Consider the following 22,374-nt stretch of genomic DNA (forward strand, 5'->3'; position numbering starts at 1 on the left):
TTCCTCGGGTGTCCCTCATTAAAAAGTTGGTATGTCTATAGCTGTAATAGTGAAAGACCAACCTTTATAACACTGTAAGGAATGTAAATTACACACCTGTCCACAGAGGAAAAATAAAACTTTTATTGGAGATCACTTTTCACCCAGTGCAAAGTTTATGTTCGTAGGAGATTCTTTGTGTAGGAACTATAACCAAAAAGCCATTACTCTTTATAATTAAAGGGACCTAAAACCATCTCTTCTACTACCAGAAAATGGAGCAAGAGGTCCTTAAGCCCCTCGTTTACATTAGAGATTATCATGCAGTTGCTGTCATGCTGCATTGTTTGACAATAAAAATTACATTATTCGCTATGATGCGCGTTCACATCAACAAAATGCAACAGCAGCACATTTTTTGAAAAGGTACAGGCACTTCTTTTGTACAAAATCTAGTCTCTTCTTTCAACAAAAGCCGCATGAAGCATAACAAAATTGTCAAAAGCACAAAAAATGCACCGAGGATAGCATCATGTGGCAGCTGCACTAGTGTGAATCCAGGCTAAATCCTAATTTACAAAATGATTTAGCAAAACATATGGAAGATAACGAAGATTAATTAGTCAAAGATATGGAAAATAAATATAGTTACATAGTTAGTCAGCTTGAAAAAAGACAAGTCCATCTAGTTCGACCAAAACAAAATACAATCCCATATACACAATCCTAGACCCACAGCTGATCCAGAGGAAGGTGAAAAACCCCAGCAGAGCATGCTTCAATTTGCTACAGCAGGGGAAAAAATTCCTTCCTGATCCCCCCAAGAGGCAATCAGATTTTCCCTGGATCAAGTTTACCTATAAATATCAGTACCCAGTTATATTGTGTACATTTAAGAAAGAATCCAGGCCTTTTTTAAAGAAATCTACTGAACTTGCCAAAACCACCTCTGGAGGGAGTCTATTCCACATTTTCACAGCTCTTATGCCCTGTACACGCGGTCGGACTTTGACGGAAAATGTGCGATCGGATCGTGGTGTTGGAAAATCAGATCGACTGACTTTTTCCGTCAGAATTTCCAACACACAAAGTTTGAGAGCTAGATCTAAAATTTTCCGACAACAAAATCCGATCGTTTAAATTCCGATCGTGTGTAGACAATTCCGACGGACAAAGTGCCACGCATGCTCAGAATAAATAACAAGACAAAAGCTATTGGCTACTGGCCTCTCTATAGTCCTGATGTATGTGGTTTATGTCACCTCATTCTTAACGATTGGATTTTCCGACAACTTTGTACGACCGTGTGTATGCAAGAAAAGTTTGGGCCAAAATCCTTTGAAAGCTTTGTTGCAGCTGTTACTGGCCATTTTCCTTTATTCTGTTGCAGACTTATTTCTGTTGCTGTATCTTGCACTACTTTGCTGTAGTAGGCTATGACTTGGGTGCCTGGCCCCATAACCTGTTAGAAATTCTGTATATAGCCCTGTAGGACAGACAGTGCACAATCCACATGGGCTTTGCTGCTTAACTGCAGACAGGAAAAGGGGAACTTTGTATAATACAGAAAAGACAGAGTTTACAATACAGCAGCTACAAACTTATAAACACTGCCATCTACTGGCTGATGTAGGTGTTGCAGAAAATACATGAACAATGTATTCCAACACATACCATAGTATGAAGCAGTGTATCAGGTTTTTTAGGACTACATGTGTTTACAAGGTAATTGCGCTTTCCCCAGTTAATGCCAAAATTACAGCTTTGTCATCAAACAGTAATTCCTGGAGACCTGGTATATGCATCCACACTGTCTCCCTCACTCACAAATTACTTTATGGTGATGTCATAGTTATGCAGTGATCTTCCTGTTTGCTTACCTCCCCTCATGTGTTCAGACTAAGAGGCCAGCCACTTTCACCTGGTGGTTTTTATAACCTCTCCTCTAAGCATGGCTCCACCCCAGGCCCTATCAGGGAACCTTATATTAACCTGTGCACTGCAAACCAAGAGTGCTGATCAACCATTGTGTATTCCTTTGTGTGTTTAGCTTCCTGTTGCCTGCCATGTGCTCTTCTGTTGTTCCGTTACCGACTTTGGCGTGTCTTTGACTATCCCTGTTTGCCTGTGATCCTGACCTTTTGGCGTGTCCCTGACTATTCTGTCTGCTTGTGGCCCCGACCTTGGCTTTGTCCCTCACCATCCCTATCCTCCTGTTAATAACAGACAGATTCTCCGACCGTGTGTACAAGGGCTTAGACTCCACGCCCCAGGGAATCTTTCTCTAGTTTTGGAGATGGATTAGAACACCTGTTATGTTTTTATTGCTGTCTGCGTCTGTGTTAGGAAGATCCAGCCACTCTATTTGTCCTGTTTACATTTATCAAAAGTGAAATAAGAAAAAAATCCCAAATTTTTGGTTGTCCCCTGAACAGTAATAAAGGGGAAATATTTCAGAGGGAACACTAGTTCTGGTGACTCAGAGTGGGGCTATGGGAAAGGAAGTGATGGGCAATCTTCCCAATGGGACACAAATGTAAAAAAAAACCTGACAGGTGTTATAACCCCCATAACCCTCCCTTATTCAATCCAAAGTGGGGAAAAAATGTCTTTAGTTCTACTAATTAACCTCCATCATGGGTGTCCACTCATAATACACATCAAATAATTCAGCCATATCTTCTTATTTTTCTTAGCCTATTGCTGATGAAGATGCCCAGTATCATGCTGAAATTACTTTTAGCAGCCAGACTCTGAGAGACTTCCTGAAATGTATTAAAGAGAGTGATTGTGATCCAACCATATTGGAGAAGCATCTTCAAAATATTCACTTTAGACTAAAGACTGACGATGACAACAACTCTGAAGACACCTTCCCCATGTTTTTTGACAGATTTCTAGAGGTAGTATACAATTTTGTCCTAACATAAATATATATAAAATACATGGCATGTCAGAATATGAATAGGTGTCAGTATGTTGTGCCTTTTTCTGTTTTGGTGCTATGTCCAAGTTTCAGGTTTAAGAACTGGAGTTAGCACGTCATAGGCGATAATCAGATTAGTGTGAGTCTAATTGGTATGTAGGGGAAAATATTTTCAGTTCTAGGTGCAGGCATATCATTTTCTGCTCTATTATACTTTGCAGGACGATTGCATACCACAGCCTACATTTTGCAGTCCATTCATAAAAAGCAGATTTAAACCCTATGGGCTCATTCACATGTGCGGTAGCCATTGCCACCCCTCTGAAAAGCGTTTGACAATCTTTTGTTTGACAATAAACTTTTCATATATGAAAAACTATTCCTAGAGCTAACCCTGAGCACTAGGTTAGCTAAAGAAACAGTGCAGTTCCCTTTTTGGCTTTTGAATAAAAAAAAAAAAAACTCTACTGCATGCAAAAGGCATGTGAAAAGCAGCTAAAAGCTCTTCTGCAGGGGTGCCCGACCTGTGGCCCTCCAGGTGTTGCAGAACTACAAGTCCCATGACGCATTGCAAGGCTGACAGTCACAACCATGACTCCCAAAGAGGCATTATGGGACTTGTAGTTTTGTAACAATTGGAGGGCCCGGAGATTGAGCACCCCTGCTTACTTGCTGGCTGTGAAAAAATACTACCTCACAAAAAAAAGAAAACAATTATACAATTTTTGTTAGTAATCCTGACCACAATAAATTAAGAGCACTACACATGAACTGTAACCTAACATTTATGTACAGTTCACTTATTCCTTTGCAGATTAGTAGCAATAGAGGGGCTTTTGGGACTTTAAATGAGATGCATGGTAACATGCATCTCCATCTCTATTCAAGTACATGGAGAAAGAGGGTCGGGACTTTGAATGAGGTGTCTATATTGTGGCTAATCGAAGGAGTCCATGTAAAACACGAACATGTATTTGTTTGCCATGATTGAGTAGGTGCATGGCAGACAATATATGCAATAACTGCACATAATATAACAAATCATGTATCCAAAACATTGACATGTTAAAAACATGACTAGAATATGCAATATACAATAGTATTGTCCTCAATAATAAAAAAAATAATTATAATATAACAGTTATAATCCACTGCATTGCCTGAATCCAAAGACCATGTAAGTATGTATGTATTGCATCTAGGTTAGGCCCGACGCGTTTCAAGGGATCTATCCAATCATCGGGGCGGATGCATGATACATCCATAAAAAGAGGTAAATATATCAAAATCAACCATTCATGGAGAAAAAATGTAAATGTTTTGGATACATCATTTTATTGCATGTATTTTCTGCCATGTACCTACTTATTCATGGCAAACAAATAAATACTTGTTCATGTTTTACTTTGACTCCTTCGATTAGCCACAATATAGACACCTCATTTAAAGTCCCAACCCTCTTTCTCCATGTATTTGCAGATTAGTAGAGCAGAGCATTTATGGTGCTTCTGACTGAGACTGCAGCCTACTACAAATATTCCAAGCTCAGAAACCTCCCCTCTTGGGAAATATAGCCCACCCTGTACACAGTGCCGTATATCTGTATCTGTAAAGCAGCGAACGTGACATTTGCCAGACAATCCCTGCAGGTTTTTGATTTACGGTGATTGATTTCCTACACTGAATGTTTGGTGAATATCACATTCACTATTTTATAAATACGTCCCATTTTGCAGTGAGAATTGTAATACTTTTCTATCTGAATGATCGGTAACCTGCACAATTAAAAATGTAGTCCTGGGTTACGCTTAAATTAAACTGGCATAAAAAACAATATAAATTATATATTTTTATGATTATATACTTTGTAGTCGGGAATTATGTACTCCTAAATCCTGCATGTTTACAGTCTGAACAGTCTACCAATGATAAGAGGTATTTGTAGTGTCTGCTGCAAAGCCATTGCCGGGTACTTTCCAGGTTGTGTCCCTTGTATCTGGACAAATGGCAGAGCACCTTTTTTTATAATGCATTTATTACTTTGCTCTAGGTTGCCATTTTCTCTTATATAATTGTTGGCTTCTTGAATCTGGTGAAGGATTTTACTTTGTCTAATTGGCTGGTCTGCATAATAGCACTTGTATGCAAATTTTTTTGGGCCTGTGACTTTAAGGTAAGAATCAACTTTTTCTAATATTTATAATATTTAATCTAAGTATTTGAAACAAACCAAGACAAGTATTTATGTATGTATGTATATACCATTAACATTTATATTTATATTGGCTTATCTTAAAGTGGAACTAAGTTCATCTGTGCACCACAAACCAAAAATGCTATTTAATTGATTTTTAATATTCAAGCAAACTCAATCCATCCATCCATATCTCCATGCTTTATTTTTTTGAGAAATCACTTTGAAAAACTCCCCCTAGCATTTCTAGCTGTGGCCATCTTGAGTAATGGCAGATGATTCATGTAACATTTATTTTCTGGAGTCCACCTGCCCTTAGCTCAGACATTGAGACAGGAGAGGGTGTGCATAGCTGAGAAATCCCCTCCTCCCCTACTGAAGACTCCTGAGATGTATGACATTATTTGTCTGGGCATTGAAACCAGGAAATAACCAAAGAAATTTAAAAATAAAAAAATAAAAAAGTTTAAAGCAAGCAAATATGATATACTTTCCTATCCATTTACTAATGCTAGCAGCATTCAGATTAAAAATAGTCAATGTTGATTAAGAGAGTGAATTTCCACTTTAAACTTGGTTACTGTACAATGAAAGAAGTGTTGATACCCTTTATTTGACCAGAACAGTTAGCTCCCGTACACATGATCAGAAATTCCATCAGAAAAAACTTGGATGGTTTTTCAGACGGAATTCCGCTCAAGCCTGACTTGCATACACACTTTTCACTCAAAAGCTCTCTGAACTTTCGACCGTCAAGAACGCAGTGACATATAACGTTATCACATGCCGAGAAAATTAAGTCTTCCGAGCATGCGTTGAATTGTTTCTGAGCATGCGTGATTTTTTTGCGTGTCCGAATTGCATACATTTTCCGATAGGAACTTTTTCCAACTGAAAAATAGAGAACCTGCTCACAGTCTTTTGTTGGCTGGAATTCTGCCAGCAAAAGTCCGATGGAGCATACTCACGGATGGAATTTCCGACCAAAAGCTTACATCCGACTTTTTCTGGCAGAATTTCTGATCATGTGTACGGGCCATTAGGATGGTATCCAGAATACAGCCTTAACCCCCGTACACACGATCGACTTTCTGACAAAACCGTGGAATTTTGTTCGAAGGGTGTTGGCTCAAACTTGTCTTGCACACAGTCGCACAAATTTTGGCCAACAATTATGAAGATGAATGAATGAATGAAGTACTTGTATAGCGCACAATGCGAACTGAATCGCCTCTAGGCGCTGATAGTGACGTAGTAGGCGTATTACAAGGTTTTTCAGCTCTTCAGCGCCACCCTTTGGGCTCCTTCAGCTAATTTCATGTAAGTAGTTTGGTGAGTGTTGGTTCGCGCTTTTCTTTTCGCGTTCTTCATTTTGTATTTTTCAGTTAGTTTCTGAACGGCCGTTCGTCAACTAGACATGTTGCAGAATTGGATGAGATAATGTGTTATTTATTATTGGCCTTGGAGTTATTGCTTTGACATTATTATTTTGGTTGAATAATTATTTGATTTGGTATAGTTTCTATATTTTTGGATGCATAGAATGCACTTTTTGGTTAAGTTCTATTGGTAGATAGCATGTCTAATTGAAAAAACATTTTTTAATGCACAAATAAAATAAAACATAATATTCTTTATCACTAGAAAAAAAGCCTTTGAAAATGTGTTTGCAATAACGCTGTCAGTATCACCAGCAAAGCAGCTTCATTATTATCCCATTAAAGAAGAAGAGAATGTGCTCTGTATTTGGAGATTTTATAATTTGCCACATCAGGAATGTTAATTCTCCATTACAAACGCTAGTTTACAAGACCGCTTCTGCTTCCAAGCATGCGTGTTTGTACTTTTCACTTTTGTCTGACGGACATGTGTACACATGCTCGGACAATCCGACAACAAACATTTGTTGGCGGAAAATTTGAGCACATGCTAGCCAAAATTTGTTGTCAAAAAGTCCGACAACAATTGTCCGATGGAGCATACACATGGTCAGACTTTCCGCCAACAAGCTCACATCCAACATTTCCCATCGGAAAATCCAACCCTGTATACGAGGCATAACTCATCTACCTTGCAGTACACCGCAACAATGTGATGCATTGTTTTGATAACAATGATGCACTGTGGGGTTTTTTTTGTGCATTCTGATGTGTTAGGTAGTCTATTCAAAAGAACGGGAAGCCTTGATACACAATATAATGATGTATCAGATGTAAATGGGCCCTTAAGGCACTTTAACAAAAGTAAAATGAAGCTTCATAAAGATGTAAGATAGGCATATATTTACAGCATTTTTCACTGCAGTCATAATTGCTGAGCCATTTAGATTAGGCAAAGCTTCGACTGATGATTTTATAAAGGTTCCGTATTTATCGACGTATAACATGCACTTTTTTCCCCTTAAAATCGGGGGTGCGTGTTATACGCTGATCCCCCACTGTTTCTAACCCTTTCTGCCGTTCTCTGTGGCTTTCGGGTATTTTCAGCCGCACTCGGCCGTTCTCGGCTATCTTCGGCCTCACTCAGCTGTTCTCGGCGGCTTTTGGAAAGCCAAAAGCCACCAAGAACGGCCGAGTGTGACCGAAAATAGCCGAGAACCGGTGAGTGTGGCCGAAAATACCCAAAAGCCGCCGGGAACTACCGAACGCCACCGAGATACACAGGACACTGACAAGGCTGCAAATGACTGACAAGGTTGCAATGGAATTTGCAAATGACTGACAAGGCTGCAATGCAAGGCTTCAAATGACCCTGACAAGGCTGCATTGATGGGCATTTAAATGTAAGTTATTTTCCTTAAACTTCCCTCCTAAAAGTTTTTTTCTTTTAAATTCCCTCCTAAACTTGGGGTGCATGTTATACGTTGGCACGTGTTATACGCCGATAAATACGGTAGGTAAAACTTAACAATGAATTCCTCTTGTTTGCTCCCCTTTGGTCTGTTAGATAAAATGATGCAAAAAATACGTGTTGATCCTGACATAAATCTTATAAGCTGATAACCTCTTGTGCTCTCGGACTTATTAGCATTGTTCCCATCTCTTCACACTTTAAAGCGGAATTCAGCCCAAATTTCTTTTTTTAAAGTCAGCAGCTACAAATGCTGCAGCTGCTGACTTTTAATATATGGAAACTTACCTGCCCAAGGTGCCCGCAATGTGCTCACCCCATCTGTCCCTCGGCTCCCAGGTGGAGGCACTGGCATCCTCGGTAAGGGAATCACGAAGTGAAGTCTTTCAGTTTCACAGCCTACTTCCCTACTGCGCATGCGTGAGCCGCACTGGCGATCTCCCTGGTCCCTGCTGTATTGAGAAGAGAAGAGGCAGAGGTATTCTAAAGTCCTAGGGTGACAACGCTGCTCCTCCATAGTTACAGTACAGTGAATGAGCATTGTTACCCTAGAACAGGAAGTGTGTTACTGTCAGGATAACCAGTTTAAAATAAAGTAGAAAAAAATGAAAAAATAATGCAGCCACCACATTAAAGTCCTGATAAGCTGCAATATTTAAGTTTTTGTATTTGGATTTAGAAAATGCGTTAATTGTATTCCTTGTGTATTTAAAACATAAAGTCACACTTTTTTTTGTGGGATTGAGTGGGGGAAAATTATATGTTCAGTTAGAATTTTACTTCTGTCTGTGACCCCATTGGGGATGTTTTCTCTTACTTCCTGTTCCTGTGATACCCATACAAGGAAGGAAGATGGCAATTGTCACCAGGACAGGAAGGCGCAATCAACAATGAAAAGGCAGTCAGAAAGAAAAAATGTAAAAAAAAAAAAAAATTCTGTGTCACTGTTGGAAAAATGTCTCATCACTTCCCATTCTAAAGCCCCATACACACTATCAGTTTTTCCTTCATATTTACCAAAACCATATAATATGAGGTCAAACCTTAGGAGTATCAATTTGTATGCAATCAGGCAGGCCCTTGCACTACATGGTTTTGGTAAACCTGAAGGAAAAAAAAATCGCACAGCGGATTGCATTTTTTGTGCAAGACTTCAATTAAGCTGCACCAAAAATGCAAGTGTTGCTTGTTTTTTGATGCGTTTTGTATTTTTTTTTCTCTTTAAAGTGGTTGTAAACCCTTACAAACCACTTTGACCTACAGGTAAGCCTAGATTAAGGCTTACCTGTAGGTCCAAAAAATATCTCCTTAACCTATACGGTTTAGGAGATATTTGCCCGAAGACAGGCACCGCTGTCTACGGCGCATGCGCCGTAGACAGCGGCGTGCAGGCGCACTGAGCGCGGCATTTCCAACAACGGAGCTGCCGCGCGTGTCGGCTCCCGTGCGCATGCGCGGGAGTGACGTAGTCGCGGCTCCGCCGAATGACAGCGGCGGAGCTGTGAGACCCCACCGAAAAGATGGATGCGCCGCACTACAGGGGACAGCGGTGACATCGCTGGCTCCTGTGTCAGGTAAGTGACACATAATAGGCTACTATGTGATGCATAGTAGTCCATTATGCTTTGCCTTTGCAGGGAATGAAAGAGGAAGTAAACCCATCAGGGTTTACTTCCTCTTTAAGACACTGTTTATAGCTGGTTGCAAAGGAGCAGGCCGGGAAGCCAGCCGCTACGTCCTTAACAACCGATGAGTCATCAGATGTCAGCGGGCTTCCTCGCTGACAGCTGAATGTACAAAAAAAAGACATGGATGAGCTAAGAGAGAGAAAGGCATATTGGGATGGCTGGGCCAGAAATTTGGTAGCCAGCATTGGAAAATTCTTCTATTTATTATGAAAAGTGAAATTCTGCCCGAAAAGGTGAACTTATCCTTTAAGTACATATTTGCTCAAATGTAAAACTTGTAATGTGTCCCGGTCCCATTGATGATAGAAAATCACAGCTGCTGGAGGTGCTCATAGGGCTGAAGAAGTTCTGGAACCCCATGGGTATAGGGCGGAAGTGATGTCAGTTTGGGTGCAGACCGCCTCAACATCTCCTCCAGCTCTATAAGCACCTTCAGCGCCTGTGATTTGCTGGCGCGATCGGGACATCTATGCAGATTTGCATTTGAACTATATTTAAAATGGAAGAGAACTTCCCTCTAATGTTTATACCTATAGGTAAGCCTATAATAAGGCTTACCTATAGGTACTGTAAATATCTCCTAAATTTGAACCATTTAGGAGATATTTACTGTATACTGCACTGATTGTCATCGGCACATGTGCTTTGAAGGAACGGCCACCTGTGGCGTTTCTTCAGAAGCCTGTGCCACGACAGCCAGAGTCCAAGAACCCAGAGGGAAGACAGGTGAAGATGGATGCAGCCTCCAGCGGAAATTACTTCGTTGGGGCTTCGTTTGCAGGTAAGTTGCACATAATGTGCTAGTATGTGATGCATACTAGCACATTATGCCTTTACTTTGCAGGGGGGAAAAAGGAAGTGTTTACTTCCTCTTTAATGTGAGTTCTAACATTTTTAATAAACTGCCCACTAGATGGTGCTTTTCCCTTTTAGTATACACATACATGGTGGGGGGAATTGCATGTGTTTCAGACAGGAATCGCACCGTATTCCTGCTCAAATTTAATGTGATTCTTTGCAGTGCGATTTGAGCCCATTAATTTTTGTATTGACGCAAATCACACCACATTTGGTATTGGGAGCACTTTCACAAGTAGGGGTACTCGTGAAAATACTCGTTATAGGCCCCGGTATCGGTGGATCCTAATTTTTACCTCGTGGTCCCGACAGTAAGTTTGTTGTTTGTTTGTTTTTTTAAGAAAAAGTTTATTCAAAATATCTGAGGTACAAGCAGTGTAGCACAAGGCACATTAGGCATTCAATTCATAACAAAGGGGATTAGCAAGTAAGTGAACTAATAAACATTCCAGGAAACAGAAAAAAATCGAATTCACATAATAAAGAGCAAGACAATTGTCTAAATAGGTGTGCTGTGCTATAGAAATAATAAAAAAATAAAAAATAAAAAAGGATACATAGGGAGTGAGGGAGAGGGGAGAAGGGGAAGGGAAAAGGGGGGGGGGGGTCTGTTATTTCTAAACATGCTGTGATCTTGGGTAGCTCTGGAATGACCGCCAGCCAGTTTGGTTAAAACAAGAGTTTATTTATCTGAATCTCCAGTAAACAAAAATACAGCTTACTTTAGCCAAAGTCAAAAAGTCAATAAAATCCAAATCCTGGTATCAAAAAACTAAACCACAGGCTCACTGCCATTCTCATACAGGGGTTAGGTTCCTCCATAGTAAGAGTGCCATTCAGGTCACACAAGGGGGGTTAGCAGCCCGTGCCTCAGTTCTGTCGGAGAGTTCACACTTGCCACACAACTCGTGAGTAGGGATGAGCCGAACACCCCCCTGTTCGGTTCGCACCAGAACCTGCGAACAGACCTAAACTTCGTGTGAACTTTAGAACCCTATTAAAGTCTATGGGACTCGAACGTTCACAATCTAAAGTGCTCATTTTAAAGGGTAATATGCAGGTTACTGTCCTAAAAAGTGTTTGGGGACCTGGGTCCTGCCCCAGGGGACATGGATCAATGCAAAAAAAAGTTTTTAAAACGGCCGTTTTTTCAGGAGCAGTGATTTTAATAATGATTAAAGTGAAACAATAAAAGTGTAATATTCCTTTAAATTTCGTAGCTGTCGGGTATCTATAGTATGCCTGTGAAGGGGCGCATGTTTCTGCTGCTTAGAACTGTCCCTGCACAAAGTGTCATTTGTGCAGGAAAAAAAGTCTTTTAAAATCACTTGCGGCTATTGTCGGGTCCCGTAATACAGAGAACACTCAATGAGTGTTCTCTGCATTAGCCGACAATTCATTCATTCATTGATAAAAAAAAAAAAAGCGTGGGGGTTCCCCTAAATTCAATTACCAGGCCCTTCAGGTCTGACATGGATATTAACCACTTGCCGACCGCCGCACGACGATATACGTCGGCAGAATGGCACGGGCAGGCATATGGGCGTATATATAAGTCCCTGCCTGCCCGCGGGTGGGGGGCCCGATCGGGCCCCCCCCCCGGTGCCTGCGGCGGTCGGCATTTCTTCGAGAGCGATCCGGGATGAGGGGGCGGCCATTCATTCATGGCCACCCCCTCGCAATCGCTCTCGACGAATGGAAATCCCCCGTGACATCACTTCCTCTCCTGTAATGTAAACACAGGAGAGGAAGTGATGTATTCTCTCCTCCGTGTCGGTATTTTCCGTTCCGACACGGAGGAGAGCGGATCGGTGAGTTGCACCAACACTCTACACACACAGTAGAACATGCCAGGCACACTCACACCCCCCCTTTACCCCCCGATCACCCCCCCAATTACCCCTGCCCCCCAGTCACAGTGACACCAATGTCATTTTTTTTTTTTTTTTTTTTTTTTTTGCATTGGTGTCATTTGTGACTGTAATAACTGTTAGGGCAGTTAGAGTTAGCCCCCTTTAGTTCTAATGTGCCCCCCCTAACCCCCCCAATAAAGGTTTAACCCCGTGATCACCCCCCGTCGCCAGTGTCACTAAGGCTGGGTTCACATTGCAGCGGTTTATGAGAACGAATGTGATTCGCACCGCACTGCAGTGCAAATCACATCCGATCTCTGTGCGATTCGAGTTCAGCCATTCGCCGCACCCGCCGCACCCGCCGCACCCGCCGCAAATTCGCACGGGACCCTTTTTTTGGCCCGCAGCAGAATCGGATCGCATGGGTGTTCACACCATGCGATCCGAGTTTGCAGATCGCACTGCGATATGCGAACTGATCTGGGGGTGTCAGTAACATTTCACTGACACTCCCAGCAGTTCGCATAGGGCAGTGTGAACTGCCGCCGGGAGGCATGCGATGCGGGAACCCGCCGCGGATTCGCGGCGTTTCCGCATCGCTCCAGTGTGAACCCAGCCTAATAAGCGATCATTTTTCTGATCGCCGTATTAGTGTCACAGGTGACGCTAGTTAGGCAGGTAGGTATTTAGGTTCGCCGCAGCTTTTTATAGCGCCAGGGACCCCCATATACTACCGCATAAAGCCCCCTGATTGCCCCCTAGTTAACCCTTTCACCAGTGATCACCATATAACTGTTACAGGTGACGCTGGTTGGTTAGTTATTTTTTTATAGTTTCAGGGCACCCGCCATTTATTACCTAATAAAGGTTTAACCCCCTGATCACCCGGCGGGTGTCATTTGTGACTAATAACTGTTAGGGCAGTTAGGGTTAGCCCCCTTTAGTTCTAAGGTACCCCCCTAACCCCCCCAATAAAGGTTTAACCCCGTGATCACCCCCCGTCGCCAGTGTCACTAAGGCTGGGTTCAGATTGCAGCGGTTTGAGAACGGATGTGATTCGCACCGCACTGCAGTGCAAATCACATCCGATCTCTGTGCGATTCGAGTTCAGCCATTCGCCGCACCCGCCGCACCCGCCACACCCGCCGCACCCGCCGCAAATTCGCACGGGACCCTTTTTTTGGCCCGCAGCAGAATCGGATCGCATGGGTGTTCACACCATGCGATCCGAGTTTGCAGATCGCACTGCGATATGCGAACTGATCTGGGGGTGTCAGTAACATTTCACTGACACTCCCAGCAGTTCGCATAGGGCAGTGTGAACTGCCGCCGGGAGGCATGCGATGCGGGAACCCGCCGCGCATTCGTGGCGTTCCCGCATCGCTCCAGTGTGAACCCAGCCTAATAAGCGATCGTTTTTCTGATCGCTGTATTAGTGTCACAGGTGACGCTAGTTAGGCAAGTAGGTATTTAGGTTCGCCGCAGCTTTTTATAGCGCCAGGGACCCCCATATACTACCGCATAAAGCCCCCTGATTGCCCCCTAGTTAACCCTTTCACCAGTGATCACCATATAACTGTTACAGGTGACGCTGGTTGGTTAGTTATTTTTTTATAGTTTCAGGGCACCCGCCATTTATTACCTAGTCTCACTAGTGTACCCCTAAATTTAGGGGTGTCTACTTTCCAAAATGGGGTCATTTGGGGGGGGTTTGTGCCATCTTGGCATTTTATGGCCTTCAAAACTGTAACGCCCTTAGAAAGCCTGAAGGCGGTGCTTGGTTTTCGGGGCCCCGTACGCGGCTAGGCTCCCAAAAAGTCCCACATATGTGGTATCCCCGTACTCAGGAGAAGCAGCAGAATTTATTTTGGGGTGTCATTTCACATATGCCCATGGCATGCGTGAGCAATATATCATTTAGTGACAACTTTGTGAAAAAAAAAAAAAAAAAAAAAAAGTTTGTAATTTTCCCGCAACTTGTGGCAAAATATAAAATATTCCATGGACTCAACATGCCTCTCAGCAAATAGCTTGGGGTGTCTACTTTCTAAAATGGGGTCATTTGTGGGGGTTTTGTGCCATCTTGGCATTTTATGGCCTTCAAAACTGTAATAGGTAGTGAGGAGTGAAGTCAAATATTTACGCCCTTAGAAAGCCTGAAGGCGGTGCTTGGTTTTCGGGGCCCCGTACGCGGCTAGGCTCCCAAAAAGTCCCACATATGTGGTATCCCCGTACTCAGGAGAAGCAGCAGAATTTATTTTGGGGTGTCATTTCACATATGCCCATGGCATGTGTGAGCAATATATCATTTAGTGACAACTTTGTGAAAAAAAAAAAAAAAAAAAGAAAGTTTGTAATTTTCCCGCAACTTGTGGCAAAATATAAAATATTCCATGAACTCAACATGCCTCTCAGCAAATAGCTTGGGGTGTCTACTTTCTAAAATGGGGTCATTTGTGGGGGTTTTGTGCCATCTTGGCATTTTATGGCCTTCAAAACTGTAATAGGTAGTGAGAAGTGAACTCAAAAATTTACGCCCTTAGAAAGCCTGAAGGCGGTGCTTGGTTTTCGGGGCCCCGTACGCGGCTAGGCTCCCAAAAAGTCCCACATATGTGGTATCCCCGTACTCAGGAGAAGCAGCAGAATTTATTTTGGGGTGTCATTTCACATACGCCCATAGCATGTGTGAGCAATATATCATTTAGTGACAACTTTGTGTAAAAAAAAAAAAAAAATTTTTTTTTTGTCATTATTCAATCGCTTGAGGCAAAAAAATAAAATATTCAATGGGCTCAACATGCCTCTTATCAATTTCCTTAGGGGGTCTACTTTCCAAAATGGGGTCATTTGGGGGGGTTTTGTACTGCCCTGCCATTTTAGCACCTCAAGAAATGAGATAGGCAGTCGTAAACTAAAAGCTGCGTAAATTCCAGAAAACGTACCTTAGTTTGTAGATGTGACAACTTTTGCGCAAACCAATAAATATACAATTATTGACTTTTTTTTTACCAAAGACATGTGGCTGAATACATTTTGGCCTAAATGTATGACTAAAATTGAGTTTATTGGATTTTTCTAATAACAAAAAGTAGAAAATATCATTTTTTTTCAAAATTTGCGGTCTTTTTACGTTTATATCGCAAAAAATAAAAATCGCAGAGGCAATCAAATACCATCAAAAGAAAGCTCTATTTGTGGGAAGAAAAGGACGCAAATTTTGTTTGGGTACAACATTGCATGACCGCGCAATTACCAGTTAAAGCAGCGCAGTGCCAAAGTGTAAAAAGACCTCTGGTCATTTACCAGCAAAATGGTCCGGTCTGAAAGTGGTTAAGGGGAACCCCGTGTCAAATAAAAAAAAAATTGACGTGGGGGTCCCCCTAAATATCCATAACCAGACCCTTCAGGTCCGATATGGATATTAAGGGGAACCCCCCATCAAATTAAAAAAAAATTTACGTGGGGGTCCCCCTAAAAATCCATATCAGACCCTTTATCCGAGCACGCAACCTGGCAGGCCGCAGGAAAAGAGGGGGGGATGAGAGAGCGGCCCCCCTCCCTCCTGAACCGTACCAGGCCACATACCCTCAACATTGGGAGGATGCTTTGGGGGTCTGTGACCCCTCAAAGCACCTTGTCCCCATGTTGATGAGGACAAGGGCCTCATCCTCACAACCCTGGCCGTTGGTTGTGAGGGTCTGCGGGCGGGGGCTTATCAGAATCTGGAAGCCCCCTTTAACAAGGGGACCCCCAGATCCCGGCCCCCCCCTGTTTGAAATGGTAAGGGGGTACAAAAGTACCCCTACCATTTCACAAAGAAAGTGTCAAAATGGTTAAATAAGACAAACACACTTTTGAAAAATTCCTTTATTAAAAATAAAAAAAATAAAAAAAAGATTCCAGCGGTGCTAATCCACTCTTGCTATCCAGCGACGGGTCTCCGGGGTCCAGCGATGGATGATCATATCCAGCGACGGGGGATCTCTCAGTCCAGCGCTGTCCATACATCCTTCTTCTGTCTCCACTCCGGAGACACTGCAGAGAGCCCAGCGCTGACGTTTCTTATATTAGGAGGGCGGGGCCACCCGTCACCTGACCCCGCCCCTCTGACGCTGGAGAGGGAAGCCAGGGGTTCCCCAGTGACGTGTGGGTGACCCCGCCCCCTCTGATGTAACGCAGTTCCCGTTCACCTCCTAATATAAGAAACGTCAGCGCTGGGCTCTCTGCAGTGTCTCCGGAAAAGTGTGTTTGTCTTATTTAACCATTTTGACACTTTCTTTGTGAAATGGTAGGGGTACTTTTGTACCCCCTTACCATTTCAAATGGGGGGGGGGCCGGGATCTGGGGGTCCCCTTGTTAAAGGGGGCTTCCAGATTCTGATAAGCCCCCCCGCCCGCAGACCCTCACAACCAACGGCCAGGGTTGTGAGGATGAGGCCCTTGTCCTCATCAACATGGGGACAAGGTGCTTTGAGGGGTCACAGACCCCCAAAGCATCCTCTCAATGTTGAGGGTATGTGGCCTGGTACGGTTCAGGAGGGAGGGGGGGCGCTCTCTCGTCCCCCCCTCTTTTCCTGCGGCCTGCCAGGTTGCGTGCTCGGATAAAGGGTCTGATATGGATTTTTAGGGGGACCCCCCACGTCAATTTTTTTTTACATTTGATGCGGGGTTCCCCTTAATATCCATATCAGACCTGAAGGGTCTGGTTATGGATATTTAGGGGGACCCCCCACGTCAATTTTTTTTTTAAATTTGACACGGGGTTCCCCTTAATATCCATGTCAGACCTGAAGGGCCTGGTAATTGAATTTAGGGGAACCTCCATGCTTTTTTTTTTTTTTTTTTATCAATGAATGAATGAATTGTCGGCTAATGCAGAGAACAGTCATTGAGTGTTCTCTGTATTACGGGACCCGACAATAGCCGCAAGTGATTTTAAAAGACTTTTTTTCCTGCACAAATGACACTTTGTGCAGGGACAGTTCTAAGCACCAGAAACATGCGCCCCTTCACAGGCATACTATAGATACCCCCCAGCTACGAAATTTAAAGGAATATTACACTTTTATTGTTTCACTTTAATCATTATTAAAATCACTGCTCCTGAAAAAACGGCCGTTTTTAAAACTTTTTTTTGCATTGATCCATGTCCCCTGGGGCAGGACCCGGGTCCCCAAACACTTTTTAGGACAGTAAACTATATACATATTACCCTTTAAAATTAGCACTTTAGATTTCTCCCATAGACTTGTATAGGGTGTTCCGGCTTTTCGAATTTGCTGCGAACAGCCCAAATTGTTCACTGTTCGCTGAACAAGCGAACAGGCAATGTTCGAGTAGAACATGAGTTCGACTCGAACTCGAAACTCATCCCTACTCGTGAGTATCTCTTCCAGTCATTTCCCTGACACAAGTGCTGATTTCCCTCTGCTGCCTTTCAAGTCTTCCTCACCTGGGACCTAACCTCTTCAGGACCAAAGTCCTGGTAGTCAGGGTTTGGAGGCTCTTCCCACCCACGTTGCTTTCAACCTCCGAAATCCCAGGTCCTTACTATAAATTTAGCAATCCAGAGAGTACTGGAAATCGGTCCTCTCCAGCCAAACTTAACCCGGGACGCCTCAATCTGCATGGCTGAGAACCCCTGAGTACCTCAATGTCTCTACAACAGTCCCCCTTGAAGGGACCACAACCCAAATTTCGGAGAAATGTGCCTGCCATCCAGGACACATTGCTGGTGTCCTGTACAATACTTTAACAAACCATGCTGCCCAGACAAAGTAGCAGTAAGACCTCTTGTACACTGCTGCTCCTAGTTCAGGAGTTTTTGGAATTTTTTTGCCAAAGCCCCTGAACTCAACTCAATAAAAGCCTATGTATCCATATACACATAGGCGTTTATCAGAGTTTAGGAGCAGCAGAGTTTAGGGGAAGTGAAACATCCCTCTCCTGAGCGCAGAAAAATCGCTTGAAGAGGAAAGTTTTGGCAAAAAATTGCGATACCGCTTTTTTGCCACATTTAGCATTTTTCTGCTGCCAGGAGAGTTACGTTGGGGTGGCCAGTGTAAATGTAGGGTTGAACAAACCATTTAACTCTGGCAGGGATGCATACAGTGTTACAATTTTTATACATTTATGTAAAACTTTTATCCCAAAAGGAAAAAACACAATTTGCTGTAACTGCTTGTGAAGTGTTTTCTGGAGTTTGGCTTCAATTTGTTAGTCAAGTCAACCTAAATCTGCTAGTTTAAAGCCTCGTACACACGATCAGATTTTTGGCAGGGTATTGTGTGATGACAGACTGTTGGCCTAAAATCCGTCTGTTAGTACGCTCCATCAGACAATTGTCCAACTTTCCGCCAACAAATGTTGGATGGCAGGCTAGTAAATTTTTGGCGGACAATGGTCTGTTGTTAGATTTTCCTATCATCTGTACACACGTCCATCACACAAAAGTTGAAAGTACAAACACGCATGCTCAGAATCAATGCTCACCAAACACAACATTAGCAGAAAGTGCCCAAAGGGTGGTGCCCAAGAGCTGAAATTCCTCGTAGTACGTGACTACGTCCGTGTTTGTTGGCCGACAATTGTGTACCATTATGCAAGACAAGCTCCTGGCACACGCCCTTCAGACAAAAGTCTGACGCTTTGTTGGCCAACAATCTGATCGTGTGTATGAGGCCTTACGTTAGCATGGATTGAGGATAAGAAAATCACTCAATTCCCCCATCAACACAGTCAGTGTTAATGGGGGAAACCAGCTCGTTGCTCTATTGTTTTCTGAAAACGGGAGGTGTCACCACTGTCAGATTAGGCAGTGATCATATGAAGAATAATCAACTTCATTACAACCAGCTTGCCCACAAATGGATCGAAATTCAGACAGTTCCTGCTGAACTGGCTGAATTTCGATCTGTCTATGGGCGGTTTAACGTTACTCTCTCCCCAAACAAACAATTCTGCTTTGCTACTCCATCCAAAATGCAGACACCCTAAGGCAGGGAATAGATTATGCTAATTTATTTCCTTGCACCTGGCAGAACACAATTATTTTTGCCAGGTATAGCAAGTGGCACTAATCATTCGGCAAAAACCCGACAGGATGGTTGTACACAAGTCAATCTTGTGTAAAATCAGGGGGCTCATATGTGGTTTGATTCAGCTTGTCCTTGCTCAACTAGCCAAATTTTAATCCATGTATGGCCAGCTTAAGTTAGGAGGTGTTTTACTGGCTTGATTACTGAGTGAAACAAAGGGGAGAAAAAAAGCAAACAAAAAAAGAAAACGAATGCAGCCACCATATCTAAGGATTGGTAAAATGTAATCTATTACATTTGCGTTGTGGGGTTTTCTACTATTTATCTTTTCCTATATGAAAAGCTAACAAATACCCTGGTGTTCTTCAGCTGCCAGCATAGGAGCAAAGACATGGCATCAGGTCACATAAGCTCTGTGGTGGGGTGATATTAAAGCTGATCTTCCAATCAGAACCTGCCTTTTGACATTGGTCATATGTTCTCTATTACACATGTGCTCCGGGGGCAGAAAGGGAGCCTGTAGCAGCAGATGTGTAATTATTCAACAGCCTTTCTTATTACATTAATGGATATGCATGAAAATCAGTTTAGGTTGACAAACATAAAGTCAGCTTCTACATTTATTAATGTAGTCATTCCCTAAACTAAGTAGAGTTACCTTTAACCTTGAACTAGTTCAGAACTGTTGAAGTGACTTAGCTAATACCCTCCAGGCATGCTGACTATCTACATTTTGTCATAGGTTTTTAATGGACTTCAAAGTCAATGGAAAGACGCAATAGAAGACATCAGTGTTATAATTTACCTGATTATTCTAGAAGTAACTGTGACATTGGCATTGGTAAGTGGTGAATTTGAAAAGATAATCTTAAAATCTTGTACTGTGGAAATTGTGCCCAAAAAGGTAAGCAGAGTACAAAGAAGCGCACTAGTATTGCCTGTAGGCTACCTGCAGTTGATCTTACAATGTCTTGTTCCACACTGCCACATGAAACCTCTGATGACTGGTGGAGTAATGTTAAGAAGCAAAAGAAGAGAGAGAGAGGAAGCACAGATCCAAAGAACGAATGAAACAAAATCAGTGAGATCATTGTACAGTCCTTGAAGTCCTGAGGTACAAGCTCTCAGAAGGACAGTGTATGATGGGGGGGTTGGGGGGTTGTTAGACACTTCCTCCATGATTTCCGATTACTCATTGGGCGCCAAGCGATGGGTCACAAGAACGGCCTACTCCATGCGGGTTCTTCTGGGTTACATTATGCACTACTCTAGATCAGGGGTCTCCAAAATATGGCCCTCCAGTTGTTAATCGTGCCTAATCATGTCTGTGAATGTCAGAGTTTTACAATGCCTCATGGGACTTGTAGTTCCACAAAAGCTGGAGAGCTGTAGTTTCGGAAATCCGATGTGTAAGACCCACTGGTTGGCTGTGTGTGTGCCGGTTACTTATGATGCACTTCTTTAGTAAATTCAGACCAGGCATGGACAACGTTTCAATACTTTACTTGGAAAAAGTGCAAAAACAGACATTTCACAGTCCAACAGACAAGACATGCTACTTTCCTAGTTCCATATCTATGGCTACAGGCTTGTGTGCTGTCCTGGCATACCTGCAAAAGCATGGTCCAGCAATTACAGTCCTGAGGCATTATCCAGCACTGGTGTCTTCAGGGTGAACCCCAAGTTAAGAGTCTCTATAAGCAGGCCACGATGAGCGACATCCTCTTAGGCCGCGTACACACGCGGGGACTGTTCGCTCAACTTTGTCCGCTGAACAGTGTTTCGGCGGACAGTCCGCTCGTGTGTGGGCTTTCAGCGGACAGTTTCAGCGGACAGTCTGCTGAACAAAGTTTTTCGGAAATTCCGAAAAACTGTCCGCTGAAACTTTGTTTCAGCGAACAGTCCCCTCGTGTGTAGGCTTGTTCGTCAAACTAAGTTCCGCGCATGCTCAGAAAGGATTTACACGCCGAAGTTTGCATTGCAGTGTATAGGACGTCGTTTTCTAGTCCCGTCGTACGTGCCGTTCACGTCATCGCGCACGGTTTCAGCGGACTGTTCGTTCGTCGTGTGTGGCCAAGTCCGTCCATGCTAATTTTGAGCGGACTGTCCGCTGAAACTGTTTGACGGACAAAGTTGAGCGAACAGTCCCCGCGTGTGTACGCGGCCTTACTTCTACGGGTCTCTTCATCCGTCTCCATCCCTTATGGGCCTCACAGCTTTGCCGGCATTCCCCTTTCTCCGAGTCCTCAGGCAAACCCTCAATGGGGGACTGACAGAACCTGGATTCTACTCCACGAACTCTATTCCAATTCTGTGCTCCGGACCCAATTTACATATTGCAGGACAAGTGGGCCTGACTTAGAGCAGAACCCACCAACAAGCCCAAATAACAAGGAAAGGTGTTAACTCTTACCCTTTTGGTTGAGACAGCACCTATCTAACTATTTAAACCTGCCCACAAGTGAGCAGCACAGAAGTGCTATCGCTAAATTTTACTCCAAATTGTGCTCCTATCTTGGAATGATGTAGATAAAATAACCATACATCACCCATCAGTGATGGTCCTAGCTCTTGGTATACTGCATTCCCCTGAAATCTTTTGCTTGGTTCTCCCTTTTTTGCTTAGTTGTGTGTAGGTGATAGTTAAGATAAAATTATTATTATTATTCACGATTTATATCGCGCCAACAGCTTACGCAGCGCTTTACAATGTATAGGGGGACAACAAAATTACAGTACAATACAAAAGGTACAGGAGGGCCCTGCTCATAGAGCTTATATTCTAAAGGGAGGGGGTGGTGGTACAAAAGGTAATAGCTGCAGAGAATGATTTGATGGGGGTGGCTCGGGGACAGTTAGGTGGGTGTGGGATAGGCTTCCCTGAATAAATGAGTTTTCAGGGAAAATGCAATAAAATGCAAGTAAATGCAATAAAATGCAAGTAATATCCATGTAAATATTACCCCATTGATAGCAAAAGTATGTACTAT

The 22,374-nt window shown here is 43.1% G+C and overlaps 1 protein-coding gene across 4 annotated transcripts in view; it reads left to right on the plus strand.

Annotated features, from left to right (window-relative positions):
• The window catches only part of LOC143928083 (uncharacterized), a 111,800-nt gene that overhangs the window by 72,869 nt on the left and 16,557 nt on the right, over positions 1–22,374 (plus strand). For all 4 annotated transcript variants that reach the window (XM_077452699.1, XM_077452702.1, XM_077452701.1 and 1 more), the window contains 3 exons: positions 2,676–2,882; positions 4,956–5,078; positions 20,127–20,225. In XM_077452699.1, coding sequence (XP_077308825.1) covers positions 2,676–2,882; positions 4,956–5,078; positions 20,127–20,225 — 429 coding nt within the window. The remainder of the gene's footprint in view (positions 1–2,675; positions 2,883–4,955; positions 5,079–20,126; positions 20,226–22,374) is intronic.

Source organism: Lithobates pipiens, unplaced genomic scaffold, assembly GCF_037356315.1.
Source record: "Lithobates pipiens isolate NorthernLeopardFrog02 unplaced genomic scaffold, aLitPip1_a1.2 Scaffold_23, whole genome shotgun sequence".
Taxonomy (NCBI): domain Eukaryota; kingdom Metazoa; phylum Chordata; class Amphibia; order Anura; family Ranidae; genus Lithobates; species Lithobates pipiens.